General features: G+C 36.7%; 2 protein-coding genes across 2 annotated transcripts; one reads left to right on the top strand and one right to left on the bottom strand.

Moving 5' to 3' along the window:
- Positions 1 to 1,114: 1,114 nt before the first annotated feature.
- LOC104227128 (bidirectional sugar transporter N3-like) lies at positions 1,115 to 4,267 on the bottom strand. Its single transcript, XM_009779288.2, has 6 exons — positions 4,087 to 4,267; positions 3,686 to 3,722; positions 3,374 to 3,584; positions 2,712 to 2,873; positions 2,491 to 2,610; positions 1,115 to 1,677 (listed from the first exon to the last, which is right to left on the bottom strand). Exons 1-6 carry the CDS (start codon positions 4,136 to 4,138, stop codon positions 1,312 to 1,314), a joined length of 948 nt encoding a protein of 315 aa, XP_009777590.1. The 5' UTR covers positions 4,139 to 4,267; the 3' UTR covers positions 1,115 to 1,311.
- Positions 4,268 to 20,365: 16,098 nt separating this feature from the next.
- LOC138883065 (uncharacterized) lies at positions 20,366 to 22,467 on the top strand. The gene is made up of 3 exons (XM_070163724.1): positions 20,366 to 20,875; positions 21,403 to 21,538; positions 22,142 to 22,467. The coding sequence occupies exons 1-3, from the start codon at positions 20,366 to 20,368 to the stop codon at positions 22,465 to 22,467; spliced, it is 972 nt and encodes a 323-aa protein (XP_070019825.1).
- The last annotated feature ends 4,886 nt before the right edge of the window (positions 22,468 to 27,353 follow it).

Below are 27,353 nucleotides of genomic sequence, written 5' to 3'. Positions count from 1 at the left end.
AAAGCTTAAGCTCTCATTTAGGGACTAAGTGTCCCAAAACACTCCGAAACTAAAAACCAAACATCTGACGAATCAAATAGCAGAAACAAATATGGGAAAAGCATTTAATAGGGGATCAGAGCGTTAATTCTTAAAACGAGCGGCCGGGTCGTTACAACTAGCATATATAAGAAGTTGGAACTATGTCATCCCATAATCAAGATATATAAATTATATTTAAAATCTTGTACTACAATCATTTCGATGTCTTGTCCAAATCTATCATCAGATTGTGAAAATAATCTCTTTAATTTTTAAGAATCGATGATTTAATCTTTCCTGTATAAGCTAAACTCTATACGTTAAATCTACACTACATAAGTAAAGGACACAAACAAATACATGACCTATTTAAATCATTATTAAAATTCAATAAATAATTATTATATGGAGTAATAAATACTACTACATCTATTCCAATTTATTTGAACTTATTTGACTGTGCAGAAGGTTATGAAAGAAATGAAGACTTTTAAGGCCCTAAATAAGTAGTAACATTTGCATGCCTAGTTATAATTCTTTTGAAATTTGTGGTGCTAAACTTGCCAAAGTATTTGTATAACTATATAAGCTTCTCATTAAGAGATAGAATAGGAAGCTTAAGATAAATTATTTCTAAATTTAAAAAGAGGTCATTCCTTTTGAACGGATCAAAAAAGAAACAAGTTCACAAAAATTAAAACAGAGGAAATATATCTATATATATGGTTAATAATATATATTCCAACACTAACAACCTCCTATATATGTTATTGAATTTTTCGATTTAACGACGTATTTATGGTTTTTGAAGAAGATAAATATAAACATAGATCAAGAGTGAGCCTAGAGCAAATAGATCACTGAGAGGATTCATTAATTACGTATATTTGTGTGTATGTTAATTGAGTATACTTGTGTTTGCGTTTGGTCCTCACAAATACCATGCAAAAAAAGCATCTAACAAAAACCTTAGGGAGATACGTGGACCGGTGGAGCCAGCCAGGACGTTATAAATTCATTTGGAAATTCTTATTTACCCCTTGAAGGACAAGTATATATATCCTCTATTGTACTGCTAGATTTGAAGCAAAAATAGTGGAATGGAAAGTAAATAATATAACGGCCTTTCGATTCGTACAATTTCTCTTTTCCTCTTTATACAGAGAAATGGAGATCAGAGGTGGTAGCGAGAAATATATGAATTACAAATAAATCAAAAAAGCAATATGATGAAACATACATGCAGATAGACAGTGGAAGAGTTAAATAATCAAAAGATTAATTCAAGACTCAAGCTGCAGCACACACCACAAGCACCGGGGTTTCAAACTGCTGCTGCGGCTGCAAGTTCACTTGCGCCAGCTCGCCACCCGCACGTTCTTCATTTTCATGGTCGTTCGCCACCGGCAGCAGAGCTGGCACCGGTGGGCTAATTACGCTGCTCTCCCTGTTTTCTTCTTCATCCAGCTTCTTGATCATATCCTCATTTTTCTCGGATTTGACAGGATGTATCTGTTCTGAGTTTCCTACGACGACGATGTTTACTATATGCTCCGGCACCTTTTTCTCTAATTCTGCTGCTGGCTTTACCTTACGGTATAGCCCATACAACAGCATCTGAATCATTCCCAGGAAGAAACCCAATACATTCGGCAGCTGCAAAAAGTTAAAAATAAACTAATTACTCCAAAAATAAATGACGGAATTCGAAGAGCAACTTAAAATAAGACTCCACCCATTCCAATTAATGCGTCGCTTTTTACGAAAGAAAAAAGATTTTTTTTAAAAAAAATTATCATCTAAAATAAATCATAAAATATTCGTGTGGCTATAACTCATCTTATCAAGGGTAAAATAGCAAATTTAAAGTTAAATTATTTTTAAATAATAAATTATAAATTTCTTTAAGAGATTAAAAAGAAAAGTATGACACATAAATTAGGATTGAGGAAATACATCTATGTGCCTCATTATCATTTGTTAAAAGAAACTTTTTATTTGAGGAGCTTTTGGAGAAAATTCAGACAAACTTAGTTTTATGAGAAGTAAAAAGAAAATAGTACTTACAAGTTACGAAGGCATATTTTTTTATATAAAAAAAAATACTAGTACTCCAAATAGTGCGATAAACAAATTAATTTTGGAATCAGTGATATTAAAAAAATGCTTAAAAATCATAGGAATAATTAAAGAAAAAATTAATGGCAGACAAAATGGAATTATACAATGAGATTTTTTTAGTTTGGCTGAATTCTGCGGTGACCAATTTATGTCGAACAATTAATGTTGTATATCGATTTGTAAACCATAAAGGCACAACATGTTCATGATCAAGATTTGTGGTTCTTTTTTATTGCCTTTGTAAGTAGGTCGGTTTTAGTTGTCTAACTAGCACGTAACCCAAAATTAATTGTTCAAATGTATTAAAGAATACATAGTACTTTAGCATGTGGTATATTAAGTACTTACTGCAATACACAGGTCCTTTTGAAGGAGACCATAACCAAACCACATGATAGCACTTAATGTAAGAAAGAAAGACAGGGTGAAGGGCAGAAACTCCACACTCTTCGTTCGAACCACTTGAAACTGTAAAAAAAGAAACAAGAGTTAGAAACTTTTTTTTCATTTTATTAGTTACTAGGAAAACTTTTGAAACGATTGATGTTAGTGCATCATCTCTATCTTACCACAATGCTAAGAGGTGCAGCAAAGACAGCCACTGCTACGGCTACACAAATCCAACCCACTACTTGTACTCGAAGGGCTCCATTCAAAGGGAACAAAGTTACAAGAAATATCAGTGTGTACAATCCTCCAATCAATGATACCAAAAGTTTCACCGTCTGCCTCTGTCGTCAAAATATCATAAACTAGTTAGCACTCTATGTAACACTTTCTTACTTTCCTAGTGTTTAACAAAGATATTAAAAAAAATTAAAAAACTACCCGACTGCAATACAGAATTGAACTACGCTACCATTTATGTCTTGGTGAAACGTTTTTCATTTAGTAAGGGCCCGTTTGGCCATAAAAAAAATTAACTTTTTTTCCGAAATTTTCGAAATCACTATTTGGCCATAAAATTTTCAATTTTCACTTGAAGATGAATTATGGAATTTAATTTTAAAAACTCCAAAAAACAGTTTTTCAAAATTTCCACTTCAAATGGCTCACAGAAATTCAAAAACAACTCAAAATTATATTCATGTCCAAACTCAATTCTAATTTTCAAATATTATTTTTACTTTAAAAAAAATTCACTTTTTTCTTGAATTTTACAATTCTTATGTCCAAACGCTCACTAAATCATTTAGATTTTCAAATGTAAGTTATGGTGGGAAGTGGTTACCCTAGCCTCCTTGGATGCGTAGAGAAGGAAAATGGAGATGTAAATTGTCTCGACAATGCAACCGAAGGAGTTGATGGAGATGAGGAGAATAGCATTTTTCTTGATAAATGCATAATACATCCAGAGCATAGATGAAAACAGTGCTACCACGTAAGGGACTGATTGAAAGCCCATGGTTGATTTTTCTTTGTAGATTCGGCGAAATGTTGGCCTGCAACATTAATACAATTTTTTTCGTGAAAATTTTCAAATTAAGTGCATGACTGTCCAAGAAAAAGAAATTAGAAAAAAAAAACAAAGCGGATTTCTTACACTGGAGCTAAGAAGACGAATATGGAAATAATGTTTCCTGAAACATACAGCAGAAGAAATACAAAGGGTTAGTGCTATCATGATACGTGTGGGTGGATGTGATACTACTGCCATGAACTAGACAACTTAATTGGTCGATGAAATAAAGTAAGTGTTGGCAACCATAATGGATGAAAATCAAGCATCGGGAAGGTTAGTCATGGAAAACATTCATGAGAACATGCAATTGACAATGTGAAAATTATAGTATTAACTTAGTAAAGTTTGGTCACAGGAAAATTGTGCAAGGTGTTTTTGCACAATTTTTTGAGCAAGCAAGAAATGAAAGAGAATGAATGAGATGAAATTTGGGAAAGACAAGAAATGAATGAAACAGACATGTAAAACTTAGTTTTGCTTACCTAAGGCTCCAAACACAAATAGCCATGGATGGTGGAGATCAAATATGGCCATTTCGACTATTAAGTTAGATTATATAAACAAGGAAGTTTAACTTTTCTTTTTGTTCTTCTGTTGAAGGAAGAAGGCTTAAGATTTTGCTCTTTCTCTCCTCTTTATGTATAACTAAAATCCCACAATTTCATGCAAAAGGGGAGAGACAAGTATTTATAATGGGGAGAGGACCAGAAAAGTGTGGTTTGTGCATAGAACTCAATCTTATTTGTTGCATGACAAGTGTAGTCTTAGTAGGTGGCGTACGATAATTTTACCCAATATAATGAATTCTCAGCCTCACGTGCTCTCCCAATGCGTGTCAATCATATTAATTATTCTTATCATACTGTAATTAATTAACATAATTTGGCTTCTAAACCTAATGCAGTCCAACCAACAGAATTACCATGAATTAATGCGTTAGGCTTAGGCAGCCTCACCGGCCCCTCCTTTTGGCTAGGAACTATTACTCCCTCCCTCACAAAATATGTGGAGTGATTCTCTTGTGCACCTCCAATAAAAAAGAATAGTTTTTGACTATTTTACCTTCATTGAATATTTTTTCAATTTATGTGTCATTACTATCAATGACATTATCCATATTTTACTAAATGTGAATGCAATTGATTATTAAAGGTAAAAAAGAAAAAATATAATTAATTTTGTCTTGAACTTCTAAAATGACAAATAATTTGAGACAACTAATTTTAGTAACTACGACACATATTATTAGACAGAGGGAGTATTGTATTGTTAACAACTACTCCCTCCGTCTCATATTAACAATCGTGGTTACTAAAAATAGTTGTCTCAAATTATGTTGACATAGAAAAGCCCCATATGACTGAGGATCGTCTTCATTCTCTGAAGAAGAAAGATATCCTATCTGATCAAGAAGAAAGGATCAAAGGAAATGAAAGACAAAGAGCAGAGTGTTTTCGGAGTTAACAAAGTTTCATTATCTATGTCCGATATTTTGTTTATTAGTAGTGTCACACACGTGGCTCAATCTCAGCCTTAGAAGTGAAATAATGGGCCTCTTCTCTCAGCCATTAGATATGAGGAAAGGCAGTTGTATGTTGGATTTATTCTAGAAAGATCCAAGCATGTGCTTGGCACATGTGTGCACATAGTAGGGAATAAATCTGTTATACAGTTACAGTACAGTGAATAAGAATAGTACAAGTGTAAATAGGATTTTATTTTACACTTTTCTTTTGTAGCAATTACTTGTATATATACAGTCATGAATGATGAATACAATCGGTGGAAAATTCTCGCATTTCACAATCTCTTTCTTTCATGGTATCAGAGCAACAATAGCTCGATCCATTTACAATCAACTATCAATCATTTTCTCTGTTCTTTCCCTTTTATTTCACCTTCAGCCATGACAGAAACTGAACCTTCACCCACCCTTTCTCTAGCTGGTTCGACCAGTAGTGGAGTCACAGCAGACACAAACCATCCTTATTTTCTGCACTCATCTGATGCACCAGGAATGACTCTGGTGAACTCACAATTTGATGAAAGAGGATATCCAGGTTGGAGAAGGTTTGTTTTGATTGCTCTGTCAGCTAAGAACAAGATTGGCTTCATCAATGAAGTTTGTGTTGAGCAAGATCCGGGATCTCAGGAACATCCCCAATGGAGCAGAACAAATGACATGGTCACTTCTTGGTTGCTAAACTCCCTTTCCCACGAGATAGGAGATAGTGTGATTTACTCAAAAATTGCACAAAGCCTTTGGAACAACCTTGAACATAGGTTTGGGCAATCAAATGGAGCAAAACTCTATCATCTGTAAAAGGAAATTGCAAAATCAGTGCAGGGAAATAGCAGTATAGTAGGATATTTCACAACACTCAAAAGGTTGTGGGATGAACTGGACTCTCTCAACTCTCACCTAGGGTGTACCTGTAACTGCACATGTCAAGGGAAGACAAAGATGGCAAAGTTCTTGGAAGATCGGAGAATTATTCAATTTCTCATGGGTCTCAATGATTCACATGCTCAGGCAAGGGGACACATTCTGATGATGAACCCACTTCCTAGCATAGATCATTCTTATTCAATACTCTTACAGGATGAAGGACAGAGGGAGATATACCTCAGCCCTCATTATCCAACAGATGGAGCAACATTCATGGCAAATACACAGAACAAGATCCCATAAAGAAACAACAATCAGAAAGGATGGAATCCACCATAAAAGTATGGTAATCAACAACAGAAATTCAAGGGAAGAAAGACCAAATTCAACCCTAATGTGAGTTGTACTCACTGTACGAGGACGGGGCATACTAGATCAGAATGTTATAGGTTGATAGGATTCCCTGAAGATTTTTAGTTCACCAAATCAGGAAACTACCAAAGAGCAGTCAAAGGAAATGTTGTGATGGAAAATCAGGAAGGAGCAGAAATGGAAGTCACTCCAAATGAAGCAACTGGGAACAATCAGACTCAATTCTTTAGCAAAGAGCAGGTTTCAGAACTAGTGAATCTGATAAAATAGGTGTAGATTGGAGAAGCAGGAAATACAGGAACAAAAATTAATGCAAATGCAGTGGCTGGTACTATACTTAAGTATTCTGGCACTTGTCTTACTGCTTTTAACACTAAGACTTGGATAATTGATTATGGAGCTTCAGGACACATGTGTTTTGATTCAAACTCTTTCCTTAGTTTGACACCTCTTCCTATTCCTTTACACATTAGCTTGCCTAATTCTTTTCAATTACATGTCACACATATTGGAAGTGTTTCTATTCAGCCTGATATGACACTTAACAGAGTTCTTTATGTTCCCTCTTTCAGATATAACTTAATGTCTGTTCATAAGCTATGTGTCCAGTTTAGTTGTTCTTTGAATCTCACTTCTAGTGCATGTCTGGTGAAGATTGCTTTAATGAGGAGGGGACAAGTTTTTGGTGAAGTGAGGGATAGTCTGTACCTGCTCCAGCCAGCTAGTACAGAGTCTAGTTTTCTACCTAATCAAAATGTAGTTTCAATTCCAAAAGGAAGCCATTCCACCCTAGTTTCTAGTCTTGTTTCTCTTTCAAAAGCTGTGTATGCTAATACTATTTCAGATGTAAAGGATTGGCATGTAAGGCTTGGGCATTTGCCCTTTCAAGTAATGAAGAAATTCAATTTCATTCATTTTCCCTCAGATTTTGATGATGTGTACAATGTCTGTCCTCATGCTAGACAAACTAGGATTCTTTTTCCTATCAGTCAAATCAAAACTTATGGTGTTTTTGATTTAATTCATATTGACACTTGGGGTCCTTTCAAGAACACAACATATAATGGATTCAAGTATTTTTTAACCATTGTGAATGATTACAGTAGGGGAACTTGGACTTTTCTGTTAAGTTCAAAAAGCAATGCATTTTCAGTATTAAAATCTTTTCTAAGCTTGGTGGAAAGACAGTTCAACAAGAAAGTAAAAAAGATTAGATCAGATAATGCACTAGAATTAGGGACAGGTACACAAGAATCCAGTTTTCTACTTGAACAAGGAATCCTGCATGAGACTTCTTGTGTTGCTACATCCCAACAAAATGGGGTGGTTGAAAGGAAACATAGACATCTTCTTGAGGTTGCAAGAGCTTTGATATTCCAGTCTAATGTTTCTCTACAATACTGGGGTGAGTGCATTTTAACCTCTACTTATTTGATTAATAGGTTTCCCTCCAGAGTTTTAAAAGGAAAAACACCTTATGAGGTTTTGTTTGGTAAGCCTCCCACTTATGAGAACCTAAGATCTTTTGGGTGTTTATGTTATGTGTCCACCTTGAGTCACAATAGAGGAAAGTTTGCTCCCAGGGCAACTAGTTGTTTTTTTTGGGATATGCTGCTCATCAAAAGGGTATAAGGTGTTGGACCTATCAAACAAAAGAGTGTTTGTCTCTAGAGATGTTAAATTCCATGAAACTCATTTCCCTTTTCTTACTTCTACTATGCCTTCTGTTCTGTCCTATTTTCCTTCTAACCCTTTCATACCTGATACTTCTCCACAAGTTCCTGCACCACCTATCATAACTCCAAACTTATCTCCTTCAAGTCCCTCTTTCACCCCTGACAGTTATCCTTCCTCACCAGTTGTCCAACTAGTTGAACACAATTCAGCTTTTCCACCTCACCTAACTTCTCCAACTCCTTCACACAACTCTTCACCAATCTCTACCTATCCCTCTACTTCCTCACCTAAACCAGTTATTTTAATTCCTGCTCCATCTTCAGCAATTAGAAAATCTGACAGGGTCAGTAAACAACCAGCCTACTTACAAGACTATGTTTGCAGTTCCATCATTCTTTCAGACCTGACCTCTACCTGGTTCACTCACCTTGCCTAGCCTAATGTTTTCTCTTTTGGAGCATTATCCCTCACTAATCAAAAACTCTACCATTCCTTGTCCACTATCTCAGAACCTAACAGCTTTGCTCAAGCTTCCAGTCACCCAGGGTGGAAACAGGCCATAGAAGCAAAGATTGCTGCACTTGAATTGAACCACACTTGGGATGTGGTAGATTTGCCACATGGGAAAAGGGCTCTACCTTGTAAATGGGTATACAAGGTAAACCATAATTCTGATGGGACTATAGAGAGGTTGAAGGCAAGACTTGTGGTTAGGGGAGACATACAAAGAGAAGGGATAGATTATTCTGAGATTTTCTCCCCTGTAGTTAAAATGACCACTATTCGATGTCTATTGACAGTAGCTGTCAAGAAGGGATGGAAGGTCTCACAAATTGATGTCAATAATGCATTTTTCTACATGGAGAACTACAGGAGGAGGTTTATATGAAGTTTCCTGCAGGTGTTTCCCCTCCTAAACCTGGCCAAGTTTGTCTTCTAAGAAAATTACTCTATGGTTTGAAGCAGGCATCTCGCCAATGGTATGCTAGACTTGCAGGGGCTCTAAGTTACAAGGGTTATTCTAGTTCATTAAATGATTACACTTTATTCTACAAACAGACAGGTGCCCTATCATCTATTATTGCTGTCTATGTAGATGATATACTATTACCAGGAGATGATCTCACAGAAATCACACAGATTACTGACTTCCTGAGCACAGAGTTCAGAATCAAACATCTAGGGGACATTCATTATTTTCTGGGCATGGAAGTTCTAAGGGAAAAACATGGTTTTATCATTAGCCAAAGATAATTTACCTTGGATTTGTTGAAAGAGTTTGATTGCACAGGGGCAGCTGTGTCTTCTCCACTTGATCCTTATGCAAAGCTTCATGCTGACCTTGGGCCTCCTATGGACAATCCAACCATTTTTCGCCACCTTGTTGGTAAGCTGAATTACCTCACAAACACAAGGCCGGATCTCTCATTTGATGTATTATGCCTTAGTCAGTATATGCAGCAACCTACTTTCCCACATTTCTCAGCAGCTCTACGGGTCTTGAGGTATCTACGTTCAAATCCTTCGCAGGGGATTTTTCTATCCGCAAATCCCTCTTTTGATTTGCTAGCCTTTTGCGATGCCGACTGGGCATCCTGTAGAGATTCTCGTAGATCTGTGAGTGGGTTCTTTGTCACACTTGGTGGAGCTCCAATTTCTTGGAAATCCAAGAAGCAGGTGTCTGTGTCTCTTTCCTCCGCCGAAGCAGAATACCGTTCCATGCGCCGAGTCACAACTGAGATAACCTGGTTGGTTTGTCTCCTTGCCGATCTCTCTACACCGGTGACTCTCCCAGTACACATTGACTCTGATAGTCAAGCGACTATCCATTTCGCCAAAAATTCCGTTTTTCATGAGAGGACCAAGCACGTGGAGTTAGATTGTCACTTCGTCCGTCAACAATTCCTTTCTGGGATCATCACTTTATCTTTTGTTCCATCGGCACAACAACTCGCCGATCTATTTACCAAACCCTTATCTGGGGCTTCCCATCGGACTATAATGAACAAGTTGGGGGTACTCTCTCTACCCTCCAACTTGAGGGGGGATGTTGACATAGAAAAGCCCCATATGACTGAGGATCGTCTTCATTCTCTGAAGAAGAAAGATATCATATTTGATGAAGAAGAAAGGATCAAAGGAAATGAAAGACAAAGAGCAGAGTGTTTTCGGAGTTAACAAAGTTTCATTATCTATGTCCGATATTTTGTTTATTAGTAATGTCACACACGTGGCTCAATCTCAGCCTTAGAAGTGAAATAATGGGCCTCTTCTCTCAGCCATTAGATATGAGGAAAGACAACTGTATGTTAGATTTATTCTAGAAAGATCCAAGCATGTGCTTGGCACATGTGTGCACATAGTAGGGAATAAATCTGTTATACAGTTACAATACAGTGAATAGGAATAGTACAAGTGTAAATAGGATTTTATTTTACACTTTTCTTTTGTAGCAATTACTTGTATATATACAGTCTTGAATGATGAATACAATCGGTGGAAAATTCTCACATTTCACAGTCTTTTTCTTTCAAATTATTTGTCATTTTTAAAATTCAAAATTGATTATTTTTTTTCTTTTTTACCCTTAATAATACTTGTTCTTGAAGATAGAGATATCACATAAATATAATTAATATTCAATAAAGAGAAATTATATCTTAAGACATAAATAAGGGTAAAATAGTCCAATCAATTTCCTAATTAATATTTATTAAAAGGCATATAAAAGACAAACACGACACGTAATATAAGAGAGTGAGAGTATATTAAAGTTCTTAAACCTCACTTTCTTTACTTTATTTTCTTTTTAGACTTTTGATTCACACTTAATCAATTGATGAATCAATTACGACTCACTTCCACATTAGTTGAGAGTGACTACAAAATCATTTGGTATGAACCTATTTTTTGGTCTGTTTAAAAAAGAATGATCCCTTTCTAAATTTGGTAATAATTTAGCTTAAACTTACAATTCTATCCTTAATGAGAAGCTTTTATAACCACACAAATATTCCTGACACCTTTTTGACTTGTTTATGACCATAAATTTTAAAAGTCTTCATTTTTTCTTAAACGCCGTGCCCAGTCAAATAAATTCACATAAATTAAAACGAAGGGAATACTATTTTTTATGCTAGCCGTCGAAATCTTCTTTTTTCATTCAATTTGGGACTGACAACAATTTACGTGTACAAGTTTAGACAGATTTGCTTTTGATTCATTAACAAAAAAATTATCCCCATTAAATTTTGGCTGATATTTTTTCATGTTTAGAGGTGTAAACAAGAAAAATGGCAAGCAAAAATCTTCCAGATTGTTCTCGTTCAAGAACTCAGTAATAAATGTCCTATAATGATTATGTAGACCCTACAAAAGTGAGGGCAGTCTTGAACTCTACGGCTAGAATTCTACGTTTTAAATAGACAGATATTGTGCGAGTAGTAAACAGTTATTGCGTACTAGTATTTTCTCGATTCCTTGTTTCTTATGTCTTTTTGCCAATGAAATATGAGTTTAAATTCGCGTGATTTTTGTTAAATACTTGTGGCAATGGTTATAACTTTTTTTTTTTTTTTTTTTACGTTTTCTCCGTCAGAAAAGCCCTATTTCCCGTAACGTCTGTGCTCTTTTTCTCTATTGCTTTCTTTGTACATAACCAAAAAATTGTCACTTAACTCACCGTTCTTGCTGCTGTTAGTCTGTTTCTTTAAGGATGAAGAGAGGTGATGGAGCACGATTTGGTACACCTTGTTTTCTTGCGTTAAAGGTGTTTTAAATCCTTGGGGATTCCTCTCTCTTTTTAGCTGAATTTCGAACGGTTTGTGCTTGATCATAGGACCAGTCCAATTTTAAATGACGTAATATTTCAGAGAGTGTGTTATTATATGACAGCCACCTTTCATTTCATTTCAGCATTGGTTGTATATATGATGATTGGTAGAATGCTAGTTGGAGGCCACATACATTGACACCTGTATTCCTTTTACGTAACCTTTCATAACTAGGAGTATCATTTTACCAAACTATCATTGGAAAAAAAATATTAGAAAATGATAGTAGTAATTAACCGGCAGGAAGAGGACCGACCATAATTTACTTTACATTCGACAGATAAGTTTTCCCAGACTTTTGACCGACAAAAGCTCGAATTATCATAATAGATGAAAGATCTCTACTGATCCCCTCGAGTGAAGGTGAAGTAAAAATATTTCTATTTTTCCTTGGGGAATTAATGGTAAAGTGTCATTTCTATCATCCGGTTTAGTTGGAACGAGGGAATAAGGAAAAATCTTCCATTATAAGTTCGTGAATATAGGGGGAAAGAGGGAAAAGTTGCACTATTCCAATATTATAAGACAATAATCATCCTTTTAATTTATGTGATGATATTTAATTAGGTATGAAATTTACAAAGAAAAAAAAATTTAATGGTATGACTTTAATTATGTCATGACATTTATGTTTGTTATAAAAGTATACCATTAAAGGTAAACAAAAATAATAGTTTAAAATTAAATTATTTTTAAATATAACGCAATAGAAAAAAATAGTTCACATGAGATGAAACAGATGGAATACAATAGCATATTCTATCATGCTAGAAAAAGGTATAACAGTGGAGTAATTAATACCACAAAAACATGAAATAAAAGAAAATTGGTTTGGAAAGTGATGATAGGCTATAATTGTGTATTTTAGTCGCTTATTACACTCTAAGTTACTGTACTTTAATTGAGTTTGAGCTTTAATCGCTAGTGTTTTGCACTAAATATGTGTTTTATGCCTTGTAGAAGTGATTCCGATCTATGTAGGCGTAATGAATTCAAGTGATTTGGAGCTTTGAAGTCTGAGTAAAAGTCCAAGACATTAAGTCGGGATCGTGTTCGGAGGTTGTGTACCAAGTCCGGATGTTAAAAGAGGACGAAATAAGTTCACTCTAAGAAAATTACACAGCCACGCCGCATGGGACGCCGCAGGGTGCGGCGCAGCAGTGTAAAAACTGGCCTGACAAGAAAAATGCAAGGCTGCTGATAATCTCCACTAGCGCGCCGCATGGTGCAGCGCGACTGTACAAAGTTTATAGAGCCAGAGTCCTATTTCGCGCAGGAGAAGGTGTTTTCATCTAGGCCCGACCTACTTGGTATATATACATAGAAAAAAGTTATTTTGGAGATATCTAACAGACTTTTGACACATCTTAGACCTAAGGACACACTTTAGACGTGGAGGAACGCACACCACGCTTAAAGGAGGCTTCTAACTAGTTTTTCTTCTCTTCTCTTCTCTTCCTTTAATTTCATAGTCCATTAGTTCTAGAGTTTTGGGTGCTACATGAACGTTGTAGTTTGAAGCTTGAATGTTCTTATTATTTTATCATATTGGTTTATTTATTCAATCTTGCGCTTAATTATTTGATTGCTTGATCACCAATTGAATACTATCTACACATCTAAGATTGAACTAGGGAGAGGGAATTCTAGATTGCACATAAGATTGAGTAGAGCAAGATCTTAACTCTGAGGAGGGGCGGATTTGCGGTTAGGATAGGAATATACCTAATCGCCTTGCTTGGTTACTATACATGAATTATTAATGCGTTCTTGTTAATTCTAATTCCATAGGAATATAGACGTTAGGTTAGCTTGAATAGACGAGTTGTACTTCAGGAGAAGGCTACGAGCAATATTAACCCTGTCAACCAATAAACCAGATAAATTAATTAGATAATTTAAGTGGAAAACTCAACGGGATTGTTAGCTAACCCATAGCTCTAGAATATTCACCCACATTGAATTCGCCGTTAAGCTTGTCGTTGTTTTCTTTGATCTCTTAATTTTTTTACTTTAGATTAATTTTAGTTAAATATTCATACATTAGGATTTGCTTGAATAGATAATTTATTTGGATTAATTTAGTTAATAGTTAATCACAAGTCCCTGTGGGTACAATATCTGAACTTACAATCGTATATTACTTGTCGACCACATATACTTGCGTGTGCATTTGGGAGCAACAGAAAGCTCCATTATTTTTAAAATTTTTGGCCCGACGGCCAAAGTAATTACAAACGGTAGTCTAAATTACAAAATATATACAATCATTTTATATATATATATATATATATATGCCTTTTTCGGCTATTATTCTTTGGGCGGCACAAAAATATTATTATCCCATTTTTTTTCTTTTTTCATATACTATGTTCTATCCGCTCAAACCCAACCCAGAAAAAGGGTCATTTTCTAGTTTAAGCCCCACATGCACATAATAGAGAGGAAACATATCAGGTATTTAAAATTTAGGCCAAGACCATGCTGTGTATCCAGTTGTGTGATGTGTTTTTTTCAAATAAATGAGTTCATTTAATCTTCCGTGTCAATAATATACGAAACATCAAAATCAAATGGGCTTCCTCCCCTTCCTTTCAATTATTATCATAATAATTAAAACCTTCAAAGCAGTGGCGAAGCCAGAAATTTCTTTAAGGGTTTTCAAACTTGAACTAAGTGAATTTTTTTTCCTACAAAAAATGTTCAATGTATGTTATATACCTCTAAAATCTAATATTTTACATATATATATATATATATATATATATATATATATATATAGTGTAATTTTTCGGCGAAGGGTGATCAACTGAACCTAGCTTCGCTCATGCTTCAAAGTTTTAGCTCATTTTAAGCCTAGTTCTTTTTTGATATTTCAATTTTTAGCAACAAGGTGGTAAAACTGTAGAGATCAGATGACGATGCCATTTGTCAATGTCAACCAAATAATTGAGGTTATGATGATAAGTTTTTGGCCCTGCATGATTGGGAATGCGTCAACCCCAATTCATGCAAACTAAGCAAAAATTGATATGTTCGCAGCCAAAAGGCTATCATATCGTTTCCCTGTGGTTGCTGATATTTCCTTTGTTGCATGTGGTGATCCATCAAATTCCCTAGCTTGGTGGAGCCCTAAAATCATATGATAGCCTGAAATTTTTTAACATGTGGCTTCTTATGCCATGGCTGACCTGGTACCCTTTTCATCCTCACAAACAAAAAATAATAATTGTTTCCTGATTAGTTCTCTTTTTCCCCTTAGAATACGAAATTTATGATGATGCGTGTATTTTTGGTGTTGTTTTTTGTGCATACAAATTTAAGGACTACTGTTTGACTTGAATCTCTATCTTCACATATATTGCCACGAACGGACGGCAAAAAGTTATGCTATGAGGAGACAATAATGAGGAATTCTAGGGAACTTTCGAAATTGTCACGTTCACTTATTAATCCAACGTAACAAGGTTCGCGAGCTTTTAATTAATATAAATATAGAGATGGCAGTAAAAGTTGACAGTACAAAAGCGCATACCACTTTCACATTTATTCAAGAGCTCGAAATTCCTTTTTTTTTTTCTTCTATTGTTTCTTAGGTGACCTTCTAGTAAGTTTACAGTAAAATTACGCCTTTTAGCTTTGTGCTTTGTGTTCCTTCCGTTGTAGATACCGAAACTCCCAATCTCAATTCAACCGAAAGGCTGAAAAGGAAATTACAAAATGGGAACAATGTTAAACCTTAGAAGTAAATAAATCAGAAGCAAATATAGGGAGAGACTGATATGTTATTCAACTTCAAACTGATGTACATAATAAATTGAAATCTTTCCTATTTATAAAAGAAAGGAAGCAACAATGATACTTTTCAGGAAGTATCTGCGAGACTTTTCTGGAAGCCACTACGAGGCTTTTCTAGAGCTGCTTGTATGCTGTTTGCAACCTACCTGTTTATTAAGAAGTCGTAGCAAGTCATTTTATTGAGTTGCTTGCAACCTTCCTGCATCAGCTACTTGCGACCTGGCAGCTTCTTATAGGTAAACTTCCCTGGAGTGTTAAATGGTTAATCTTCCTCAGGAAGATCATGTACAACAGAGTATTAAACAAATATGCTTGTTTAGAAAAATTATCTACAGCGGAGTATTAAATTGATATCCACAATATAATATTTTTATAACACTCCCCCCTTGATGTTCATTATTAGATAATGTGTCTCGTTAAAACTTTACTAGAAAACAAATCCTATGGTACAAATCCTAGTGAAAGAAAAGAGTAAACACATCTAGTAATACATATTGCTAGCTTCCTCATTAAAACCTTACTAAAAAAATCTAGTGAAAATCATAGTTAAGGGAAAAATAGTACAACGCGTATTTTACTTCTCATGATAAAGACATTATTTTAGATATCTTAATCTCCTAATTCTAGAGGGTGTTTGGATTGGCTTATTTTAAGTGCTTATTGGCTTTTAAGCATTTTTTAATTTGTGTGGTGTTTGACAATGATAAAAAGTACTTAAATCACTTACTTTTAGGCATAAAAAATACAAAAACAAGCTAAAAGCCATAAGTTAGCCAAAGTTGAGTATTAGCAACTTATGACTTTTGGCTTTTAGCTTAAAAGCTGCTTTTTATAAGCCAATCCAAATACCCTCCTAATTATACCATCTTGTCTCGAAAGTTGCACTTGAAAAAGATTTGGTGAACAAATCCGCGAGATTGTTACTTGATCGAATTTGTTGCACATTAATAACGTCATTTTTCTGATAAAGCTTGTAGAACAACATGATACGCCGGCGTCCAAACTTGCAAATAGATAACTTGTCTCGGTCATAATTTATGTTGATCTGATGAATGTCTTGCAGATACATAACTAACAAAACCTTAATAATATTTATTAGAATAAACCATTTCCTATCAATGGGTTTTCAAAGACCTTTATATACTTCAGGCATTTTGATCCTTCAGGGATCATCATATAAATTTTGACAAGTAAACTATATAAAAGGTATGTGGCGATATCTATTATCGTCTAAATGACATGACATCTTCTGGTATCTGGACTACTGGTCTGATAACGTGATGACCGATATATCGTTTTGAGTACTAGCTTTAATTTCAGTGTTCTGAGACCTCTCACAGCTTTACTTGATATTTTTTTATTTGTGTGTGTGGTCCGTGTCTCTTTTTGGAAAGCTTTTACGTAAAATTTTGAAAAAAATCTGATTTTTTGCTTAAAATGAGACTTGAGTTGACACGGTCAATATTTTGGTAAATGGCCTCGAATTGGTGTTTTGATGATTCGGTAGGTTCGTATGATATTTTTGGACTTGAATGCATATTTGGATGGGGTTCGGGTGACCTGAGCGCATTTCAACGCGTTATGTAAAAAAATATGAAAATAAGTTATAAAGTTGTAATTCTTGAGTTTTGATGATCGATTCATGTTATATGGAGTTATTTTGATGAGTTGAGGTAGCGAGCAAGTTTGTAGGATGTTATTACACTTGATGCATGTTTGTTAAGAGTCCAAAGGGCTCGGGTGAGTTTTGGAGGCATTGCGGATTGATTCGGAATAGCTGATGTTACAACCCATATTCACGTACGTTAGTTCATGCCATAAGGTAGTCAATGTAAATCCATGGAGAAATTATCTTTAAGATGATAAGAAAATAGATCCTATTGGTCTTAAATAATACAAAGGTGTATAAGGGTGGTTAACAAGTATTAGAAGTTAAACGAATCATGATGTCGTCAGCCTTTTCGAGTAAACCTAGAGGTGCTTAACACACTCAAGAGGCCATGTATTAAGGTATTTGAAACATATAATATCCGTATCATAAGTCTTGAAGTCAAACGAGTTATGAAACAAAGGTCGACAAAAGTTATCGCAACTTAAGTTCATAATTTTAATTAAACATTAGGTCAATTATTAAGCGTTTCTGACAATTTACTTGGAATTATGGGGTGATCTATCAATCAGATTGAAGATCTATGAGTCTAGTTTCCAATGCATTAAACCGTTCGTCGATACGATCTCGGAGTAGAGAGATATTTGTGTTTTTATGAGACTGCGCCAAGCACCTCTCTATAGGGCCCACTTAGGCAGTTTAAGACATTTATATATGTATATATATATATATATATATATATATATATATGTATATATATATATATATATGATGCCTTCAACCCATTTTAAGTCATTTTTTTCCGGTATATTCACACCTTAGAACCTTAAAAACATCCTCTCAAGTTTCTCTCATGATCCAAGACCCAAACAAAGGGCAAACAACACAAATCAAGTGTCGGGAATTTCGTGGCGCTAGTAAGTTTCTTGTTCTTCTTGTTGTTGCTCATTTTTGTGTTGTTCCAGCTCGTGTGGGAGGTTGTTTTAAGGGGTTTATGTTCTGTAAATACTCCCTCAAGTTTTTAATATCAACTCTAGGTGATTTCAAGTCTTCTAAAGTGATTCTAGTGCCATAAAACCCTAATTGATTGCTAGTATTGCTTCCTTATTCTTGTGGTAGCATTGGAGGGATATTTCGTGGAGAATTAAGGTCAAATTGGAGTTTTTATTTATGTTTAAAAGTAAGTAACCTCTTATTCTACATGTATTTAAGATTATCAAAGTTTTGTCTAAGTCGTTGAAGCTAGCACATGTGAAATATATATCGAAAGGCTTGGTAGTAGTGTTGTTGGTTAGTGGACTATTTTGGGAGGCTCAATATGATTATTATTGATATTGTTTGGGCTGTTTGGTGATTGTTTTGACTTGTAGGAAGTCATATAAATAGGGTAGGTGCTATCCGTTTCCTCATAAAATATTTTATGTTCGATACATAATAGTTATGATGCCTAAACGATAACTATAGTGTCATTTATCTTATCGTAGACTAAGGATTCATGAAATTGCATAGCTTAAGGTTGGAAAAAATATACAAGGTATGTGAGGCTATCCCTTTCCTTCTTTTGTACGACTCCGATTGTACATAATATAATGAAAGAGCTTCCAAAGAAAGCTAGCAGTATTTACATTGTTTCCCTTTTTATGGAGCGATTGATGTTGATGTTGCTTCTCTTATTCTTATGTTATCAATGTTGTTGGTACTTCCTGATTCTTATAAGATTCATGATGAATAGTTAGTCCTAATAACGTGTACAGAGGATACCGACCTTACGTCACTCTGAAAGGTTCAGAATATTATTCCAATGAGTCCAGCATGCAATATATATATATATATATATATATATATATATATATATATATATATATATATATATATATATATATATATATATATATATATCTATTTTACTCTACCGAGCTGCGCTATAGACGGACGAGTATGATACCTATTGTGCAACCACTGATCTGTTGAGTTTTACCGAGCTCCACGTGGCCGGGTACGATTCTACCCAGCCTTATGATGGCTAGGTACATTTTTACCGAGCCTATTACGGCTGGGTACGATATGATGATGATGATGCCCACATAGGCGTATGTTTTAAAAGATTATGTATATATACATATGTATCATGCATTTCATGTAAGTAGCCCTCAGAGGTTCCCAGATGTTACAGGTTGTATATTCTCTATCCCTGCTTACATTACTGTTCGTACATATGGTTCCCTGCCTTACATACTCAGTACTTTATTTGTACTGACTGTGGACGCTGCATGTCGTGCTGCAGGTCCTAATAGACAGGCAGACGCAGCTCCCCCACCATAGTAGGCTGTCTAGTTTAGCGGTGATTGGCGAGATCCCTTCTTCGGACTTGTCGTAGTCTTGTTATGCATTTTTGTTATAGATATTATGGGTATGTCGGGGCCCTGTTCCGGCTATGTTGCAGCACTTATGTTCCATTAGAGGCTCATAGACAGGTGTCGACTCATGTATAGTTTGGTATGCCTTGTCGGCTGATTTTTATTGTATAGTCTTTCATGGTAGCGTGATAGCTCGTACCTTATATATAGTTTCTTGATTGTCTAGTCATCCCATGTTATGTATGTTCATGCCATCATCTTTTATTGTTGGTTGTCCATGATCCATGTCTACCATTTATATTGATCTCGTCTGCCCTAAAAGATAATAAAGAAGGCTAGATAAAATGTACGTTGGTGCTCGGCAAGTATGGCCGGGTGCTAGTCATGGCCCTCAAGTTTGGGTCATGACAAACTTGGTATCAGAGCAAGTCTGTCCTAGGGGTTGTCTATGAGCCGTGTCTAGTAGAGTCTTGATTATGGATGTGTAGTGTGCTACATTTATAATCAGGAGGCTACTTGACATCTAGGGTTGTTGCCTTCTTCCTGAATCTAGATCGTGCGTAGAGTTGAGTCATAAGTGTTCGTCTCCAATATTCACCTTATTTTCTTTCAGCGATGCCTTCGACTAGGAAGCAAGCGATTAGTAGACGGCTTGATACAGCTGCATGAGAGTGTACGAGTCAGGTGCCCCAAGCCAGAGCTGGCCAAAGTGAGGCTCAAAGTGAGATGCCGTCTCATACCTCATCTACTCCGTCTCCTCCAAAGGATATTAGGAGGCTTCCAACACCACCAGTTCCTCCGTCTAGCACTACAGACCAGGATATGCAGAGTGTGGTGCAGTTGTTAACTAGCTTGGTAGTTGTTCAGGCTCAGAGGCAGAATACCGGTGCTGTTGATAAACCAATTAGTACGAGAGTTTGTGATTTTATTAATCTAGACCCTCCATTGTTTACCGGATCAGACCCCAAGGAGGACCCCCTGACTTTTATTGATCAGGTTCATCGTACACTACGGGTTGTGCATGCTAGTAATACAGAGGCAGTAGAGTTGGCTTCTTATCGGTTACGGGATTTAGCAGTTTTTTGGTATAATAGTTGGGAGAGATCCAGGGGTTCGAACGCTCCTCCAGCTGTGTGGAAGGAATTTTCTGAGGCCTTTCTTCGTCACTACTTGCCAGTTAAGATACAACGAGCTAGAGCTGATAAGTTCTTGAAACTTAGACAAGGTAATATGAGTGTGTGAGAGTATAGTATGCAGTTTGATTCTTTAGCAAGGTATGCTCCCCATATGGTGGTCGAGATGAGCGATAGGGTGCATTTGTTCGTGAATGGGTTGGGACCACATCTGATAAATGAGTGCACGACAGCCTCCTTTGTGGAGGGCATGGATATTTCCCGTATTCAGGCTTATACCCAGACCCTATAGGATCGTAAGCGCCAGCAGAGGGCAGATAGGGAGCAAGATAGGGGCCAGCATAAGAGGGCAAGATTTGTAGGGTATTCTGATGACTTCAAAGGCAATGTCAGGCCCCAGTCTTCGAGGAGTTCGGCGCCACCGGTAGCTAGTGCTTCTCCATAGTTTCAAAGGCCTCGATGTGATCGATTTACCTATTCTGGTCCAGTTTAGAGTTTATGGGCATCGGGCCGCAATATCATAGGGATACTAGTCAAACAAGAACCCCAGCACCACATTGTGATCAGTGCGGCAAGGCCTACTTTGGACTATGTCGTCGAGGTTCTGATGTATGCTATTCTTGTGGACAGCCTGGCCACATGATACAGGACTGTCCTAATAGAGGAGGTGGTGGTATGGCTCAGCCGACTGGATTTATGTCTGGTTCTTTCTCATCAGTTCGACCTCCAGCAAGGGGTTTTCAGCAGTCGACAGGTCGTGGTAGAGGTAGAGGTGTAATCCCGAGTTCGAGTGGTGCTCAAAATCAAACCTATGCTCTAGTAGGTTGACAGGATCTTGAGTCGTCTCCAGATGTTGTTACAGGTATATTGTCTACATTTTCTTATGATGTATATGCACCGATTGATCTGGGATCTACATTATCATATGTTACACCCTTTGTGGCTAATAAGTTTGGCATTGAACCTGAATTGATAAGTAAACCCCTTGCGGTATCTACTTTGATAGAAGATTCTATGATTGCTAGAAGGGTATATAGAGGTTTGCACTGTGATGATTTGTAGTCATCAAACCTCGACAAATTTATTTGAGTTAGAAATGGTTGATTTCGATGTGTAATGGGAATGGACTAGTTGGCCTCATGCTATGCAAATGTTGACTGTCGTACGAAGATGGTTAGGTTTCAGTTTCTTAGTGAAACCATCATCGAATATAAAGGGAACATTGCTACACCGAATGGTAGGTTTATTTCCTATCTTAAGTCAAGGAAAATGATCTCAAAAGGTTACATTTATCATCTCGTTCGCGTTAGGGATGCGGAGGCAAAGCCACCTACTCTACAATCAATCCCCGTGGTCAATGAATTTCCAGATGTTTTCCCAGACGAACTCCCAGGCCTTCCTCCTGAAAGGGAGATTGAGTTTAGCATTGATGTGTTGCTTGACACTCAACCTATATTTATCCCTCCATACAGAATGGCCTCGACAGAGTTGCAAGAGTTGAAGGCGCAGTTGAAGGACTTGCTGGATAAGGGCTTCATTAGGCCTAACACTTCACCTTGGGGTGCGCCAGTTTTGTTCGTGCAGAAGAAAGACGGGTCGTTAAAGATGTGTATCGATTATGGACAGTTGAATAAGTTTACTATAAAGAACAAGTATCCACTTCCAAAGATTGATGACCTTTTTGACCAACTCTAGGGTACCAAGTATTTCTCCAAGATTGACTTACATTCAGGGTATCATCAGGTGAGGGTTAAGGAGAAGGATGTTCCAAAGACGGTCTTCCGGACAAGATATGGGCACTTTGAGTTCTTGGTGATGTCGTTCGGGCTAACAAATGCCCCAGTAGCTTTTATAGATCTCATGAATACTGTATTCAGGACCTATCTTGATGTGTTCGTGATTGTATTCATTGATGACATTCTGGTGTATTCTCGTTCGGAGGCAGAACATGCGGATAGTATTACAGACGCTTCAGGATCGTAGTTATATGCTAAGCTCTCCAAATGTGAATTCTGGCTGAAATCAGTAGCATTCCTTGGCCATGTGATATCTGACGAGGGTATTAGTGTCAACACTCAGAAGATCGATGCAGTGAAGAACTGGCCAAGACCTATAACACCATAAGAAGTCCGCAGCTTCTTGGGCTATCAGGATAGGCAGTTTGTAGAAGAGTTTTCCTCTATATCAGCACCATTAACTAAGTTAACACAGAAAGCTACCAAGTTCTATTGGTCTGATGATTGTGAACGTAGTTTTTAGGAGCTAAAGAATCGATTGACATCCGCGCCAGTGCTCACTCTCCCTGAAGGAACAGAAGGTTATATGGTATATTGTGATCTTCAAGTATAGGTTTTGGGTGCGTATTGACGCAACGTAGTAAAGTGATTGCTTATGCATCAAGACAATTGAAGAAGCGCGAAAAAAATTACCTGACCCATGATTTGGAATTGGCTGCAGTAATATATGCTTTAAAGATATGGCGGCACTACTTATACGGCGTCGATGTTGACATCTACACAGATCACAAGAGTTTACAATGCATCTTCAAGCGAAAGGAGTTGAATTTGAGGTAGCGTAGGTAGCTTAAATTACTGAAAGATTACGATGTCGAGATACTGTACCATCCTGGTAAAGCCAATGTTGTGGAAGATGCTCATAGTTGTAAGTCAATGGGAAGCTTAGTACACATTGAGGCAGATAGACAGGGGTTGACAAAAGAGCTTCATCAGCTATCAAATATGAGAATCAGATTGTTAGGCTCTGATGACGGAGGTGTTACTGTACAGAATACATCAAAATCATCTTTGGTAGCCGAGGTAAAAGCATGGCAATATGAAGATCCTATCTTAGTACGATTGAGAGAGAGCATTCAACAACGTAAAATTATGGCCTTTGAGATCGAAGGAGATGGGGCACTGAGATACCAGGGCCGTTTATGTGTGCATAATGTGGTAGGGTTGCGAGAGAAGATTATGAATGAGTTCATCAATCCCGATATTCCATCCATCTCGGTTCGACAAAGATGTATCATGATCTCAAAGAGCATTATTTGTGGGATAACATGAAGAAGTCTATTGCAAAATTTGTAGCCCAGTGTCTTAATTGTCAACAAGTAAAGATCGAACATTAGAAACCCGGTGGAGTGCTTCAGAATATAGAGATCCCGACCTGGAAATGGGAGGTGATTAATATGGACTTCATTATTGTATTACCTCGCTCTTATCATAAGTTTGACTCCATCTGGGTGATAATTGATCGATTTACAAAATGTGCCCATTTTATGCCAGTTAAGACAACTTACACGGCTGAAGATAATGTGAAGTTGTATATCAAGGAGATTGTTAGGCTTTATGGTGTGCCCATATCTATTATATCAGACCGAGGAGCTCAATTTACGGTTAACATTTGGAGGTCTTTTCAGAAGGGTTTCGGCACACAAGTGAATCTCAGCACTGCATTTCAATTGCAGACTGATAGACAGGCTAAATGTACCATTCAAACACTTGAAGATATGGTACGAGCATGTGTTCTAGATTTCAAGGGGAATTGGGATGACCATCTTCCACTCAGAGAATTTGCCTACAATAATAGCTACCATTCCAGTATTAAAATGGCCCTATATGAGGCACTATACAAGGAAGAGATGTAGATCATCGGTTGGATGGTTAGAAGTCGGTGAAACAGAATTATATGGGCCAGATTTTATTCACCAAGCCATTGAGAAGGTGAAAGTGATACATGAGCGATTGAGGACGGCACAAAGCAGGCAAAAGTCTTATTCCAATGTCCGACGTCGTGATCAGGAGTTTGAGGTTGGTGATTAGGTTTTCCTGAGGATCTCACCGATGAAGGGTGTTATGCGTTTCGAGAAGAAAGGTAAGCTGAGTCCGCGGTATATCGGGCCGTATAAAATTCTTCAACGAATTGGATAGGTTTCTTATGAGTTAGAACTGCCATCCGAATTGGATTTTGTCCACCCAGTATTCCATGTATCTATGTTGAGGATATGTATTGGAGACCCTTCTTGGGTTGTCCCTACCAAAGATGTACAAGTTACAGAGGATCTATCATATGAAGAAGTGCCAGTGGCTATATTAGATCGACAAGTCTGCAAGCTGAGAACAAAAGATGTAGCTTCCGTCAAAGTATTGTGGAGGAACAAGAATATGGAAGAAATGACATGGGAAACAAAAGAGGAAATGAAGTCTAAATACCCTTACCTATTCCAGAAGGATGCTAGTGGAACACAGAATACATTAGAAGGTGAAACGGCTCTATGAGGTAAGCAATATCTTGAGAATACTCTTCCATAAAATGGTGATATGCAGATAATATACATATCCATAATGATTTGTGTAGCTTTGTGAGGCCATACGTTGGGCTTAACTACTTGTAAGTTTTGCTAGTGACCATTTTATAGGGGAAAATTGACTGGAAATTTCCATTGGAATCCACGATGATTTGAACTCCCCATAAACCCTTACATTCAAGGACAAATATTCCTGGGGGGAGGGAGTTACAACCCATATTCACATACGTTAGTTCATGCCATAAGGTAGTCGATGTAAATCCATGAAGATATTATCTTAAAGATGATAAGAAGTTAATCCTATTAGTCTTAAATGATACAAAGGTGTATAAGGGTGGTTAACAGGTATTGGAAGTTAAACGAATCATGGATGTCGTCAGCCGTATTTTCAGGTAAACCTAGAGGTGCTTAATACACTCAAGAGGTCATGTTTTAAGGTATTTGAATCATATAATATCAGTATCATAAGTCTTGAAGTCAAACGTGTTATGAAACAAAGGTCGACAAAAGTTGTTGCAACTAAGGTTCATAATTTCACTTAAACATTAGGTCAAATGTTATTAAGTTTTTCTACAAATTTACTTAGAATTACGGGATGATCTATCAACCAGATTGAAGATCTATGAGTTTAGTTTCCAACGCATTAAACCATTTGTCAATATGATCTCGGAGTAGAGAGATATTTGTATTTCTGTGAGACTGCGCCAAACATCTCTCTATAGGGCCCACTTAGGCGGTTTAAGACATTTGGATATATATATATGATGCCTCCAACCCATTTTAAGTCATTTTGTTTCAGTATATTCAGACCTTAGAACCCTAAAAACATCCTCTCAGGTTTCTCTCATGATCCAAGACCCAAACAAAGGGCAAACAACACAAATCAAGTGTCGGGAATTTTGTGGCACTAGTAAGTTTCTTGTTCGTCTTGTTATTGCTCATTTTTGTGTTTTTACAGCTCGTGTGGGAGGTTTTTTAAGGGTTTTATGTTCTGTAAATACTCCCTCAAGTTTTCAAGTCTTCTAAAGTGATTCTAGTGCCGAAAAACCCTAATTGATTGCTAGTTTCGCTTCCTTATTCTTGTGGCAGCATTGGAGGGATATTTTGTGTAGAATTAAGGTCAAATTGGAGTTGTTCTTTCTGTTTAAAGGTTAGGAACCTCTTACTCTACATGTATTTAATATTATCCAAGTTATGACTAAGTCGTTGAAGCTAGAACTTGTGAAATATATATCGAAAGGATTGGTAGTAGTATTGTTGGTTGGTGGATTGTATTGGGAGGCTCAATATGATTATTATTGATGTTGTTTGGGCTGTTTGGTGATTTTTTTGACTTGTGGGAAGTCATATAAATAGGGGAGGTTCTATCCGTTTCCTCGTAAAATAGGTTGTGTTCGATACATATTAGTTATGATGCCTAAACGATAACGATAGTGTAATTTCTCTTATTGTAGACTACAGAGTCATGAAATTATATAGCTTGAGGTTGGAAAGAATATACAAGGTATGTGTGGCTATCCCATTCCTTCTTTTGCACGACTCCGATTGTATATAACGTAATGAATGAGCTTTCAAAGATACTCCACTCTTAGAAGCTAGCAGTATTTACATTGTTTCCGTTCTTATGGAGTGATTGATGTTGATGTTGCTTCTCTTATTCTTATGTTATCAATGTTGTTGGTACTTCCTGATTCTTATAATATTCATGATGAAGAGTTAGTCATAATAATGTAAATAGAGGACACCAACCTTACGTTACTCTAAAAGGTTCAGAATATTATTCCAATAAGTCCAGCATGTATTATATATATATGTATATATATATATTTATCTATTTCACTCTACCGAGCCGCACTATAGATGGACGGGTACGACACCTATTGTGCAACCACTGATCAGTTGGGTCTTACCGAGCTTCACGTGGCCGGGTACGATTCTATCAAGCTTTATGATGGTCGAGTACGTTTTTACCGAGCGTATTACAGCCGGGTACGATATGATGATGATGATATCCACAGAGGCGTATGTTTTAAAAGTTGATGTGTATATACATATGTATCATGCATTTCATGTCAGTAGCCCTCAAAAGCACCTAGATGTTACAGGTTGTATATTCTCTATCCCTACGTACATTACTGTTTGTACTTATGATTCCCTGCCTTACATACTCAGTACTTTATTCGTACTGACGTCCTTTTATTTGTGGATGTTGCATGTCGTGCTGTAGGTCTTGATAAACAGGTAGGCGCAGCTCCCCCACCACAGTAGGCTG

This window comes from Nicotiana sylvestris, chromosome 12 (assembly GCF_000393655.2).
Source record: "Nicotiana sylvestris chromosome 12, ASM39365v2, whole genome shotgun sequence".
Classification (NCBI taxonomy): domain Eukaryota; kingdom Viridiplantae; phylum Streptophyta; class Magnoliopsida; order Solanales; family Solanaceae; genus Nicotiana; species Nicotiana sylvestris.
This window is presented reverse-complemented; position numbering and strand designations above follow the sequence as displayed.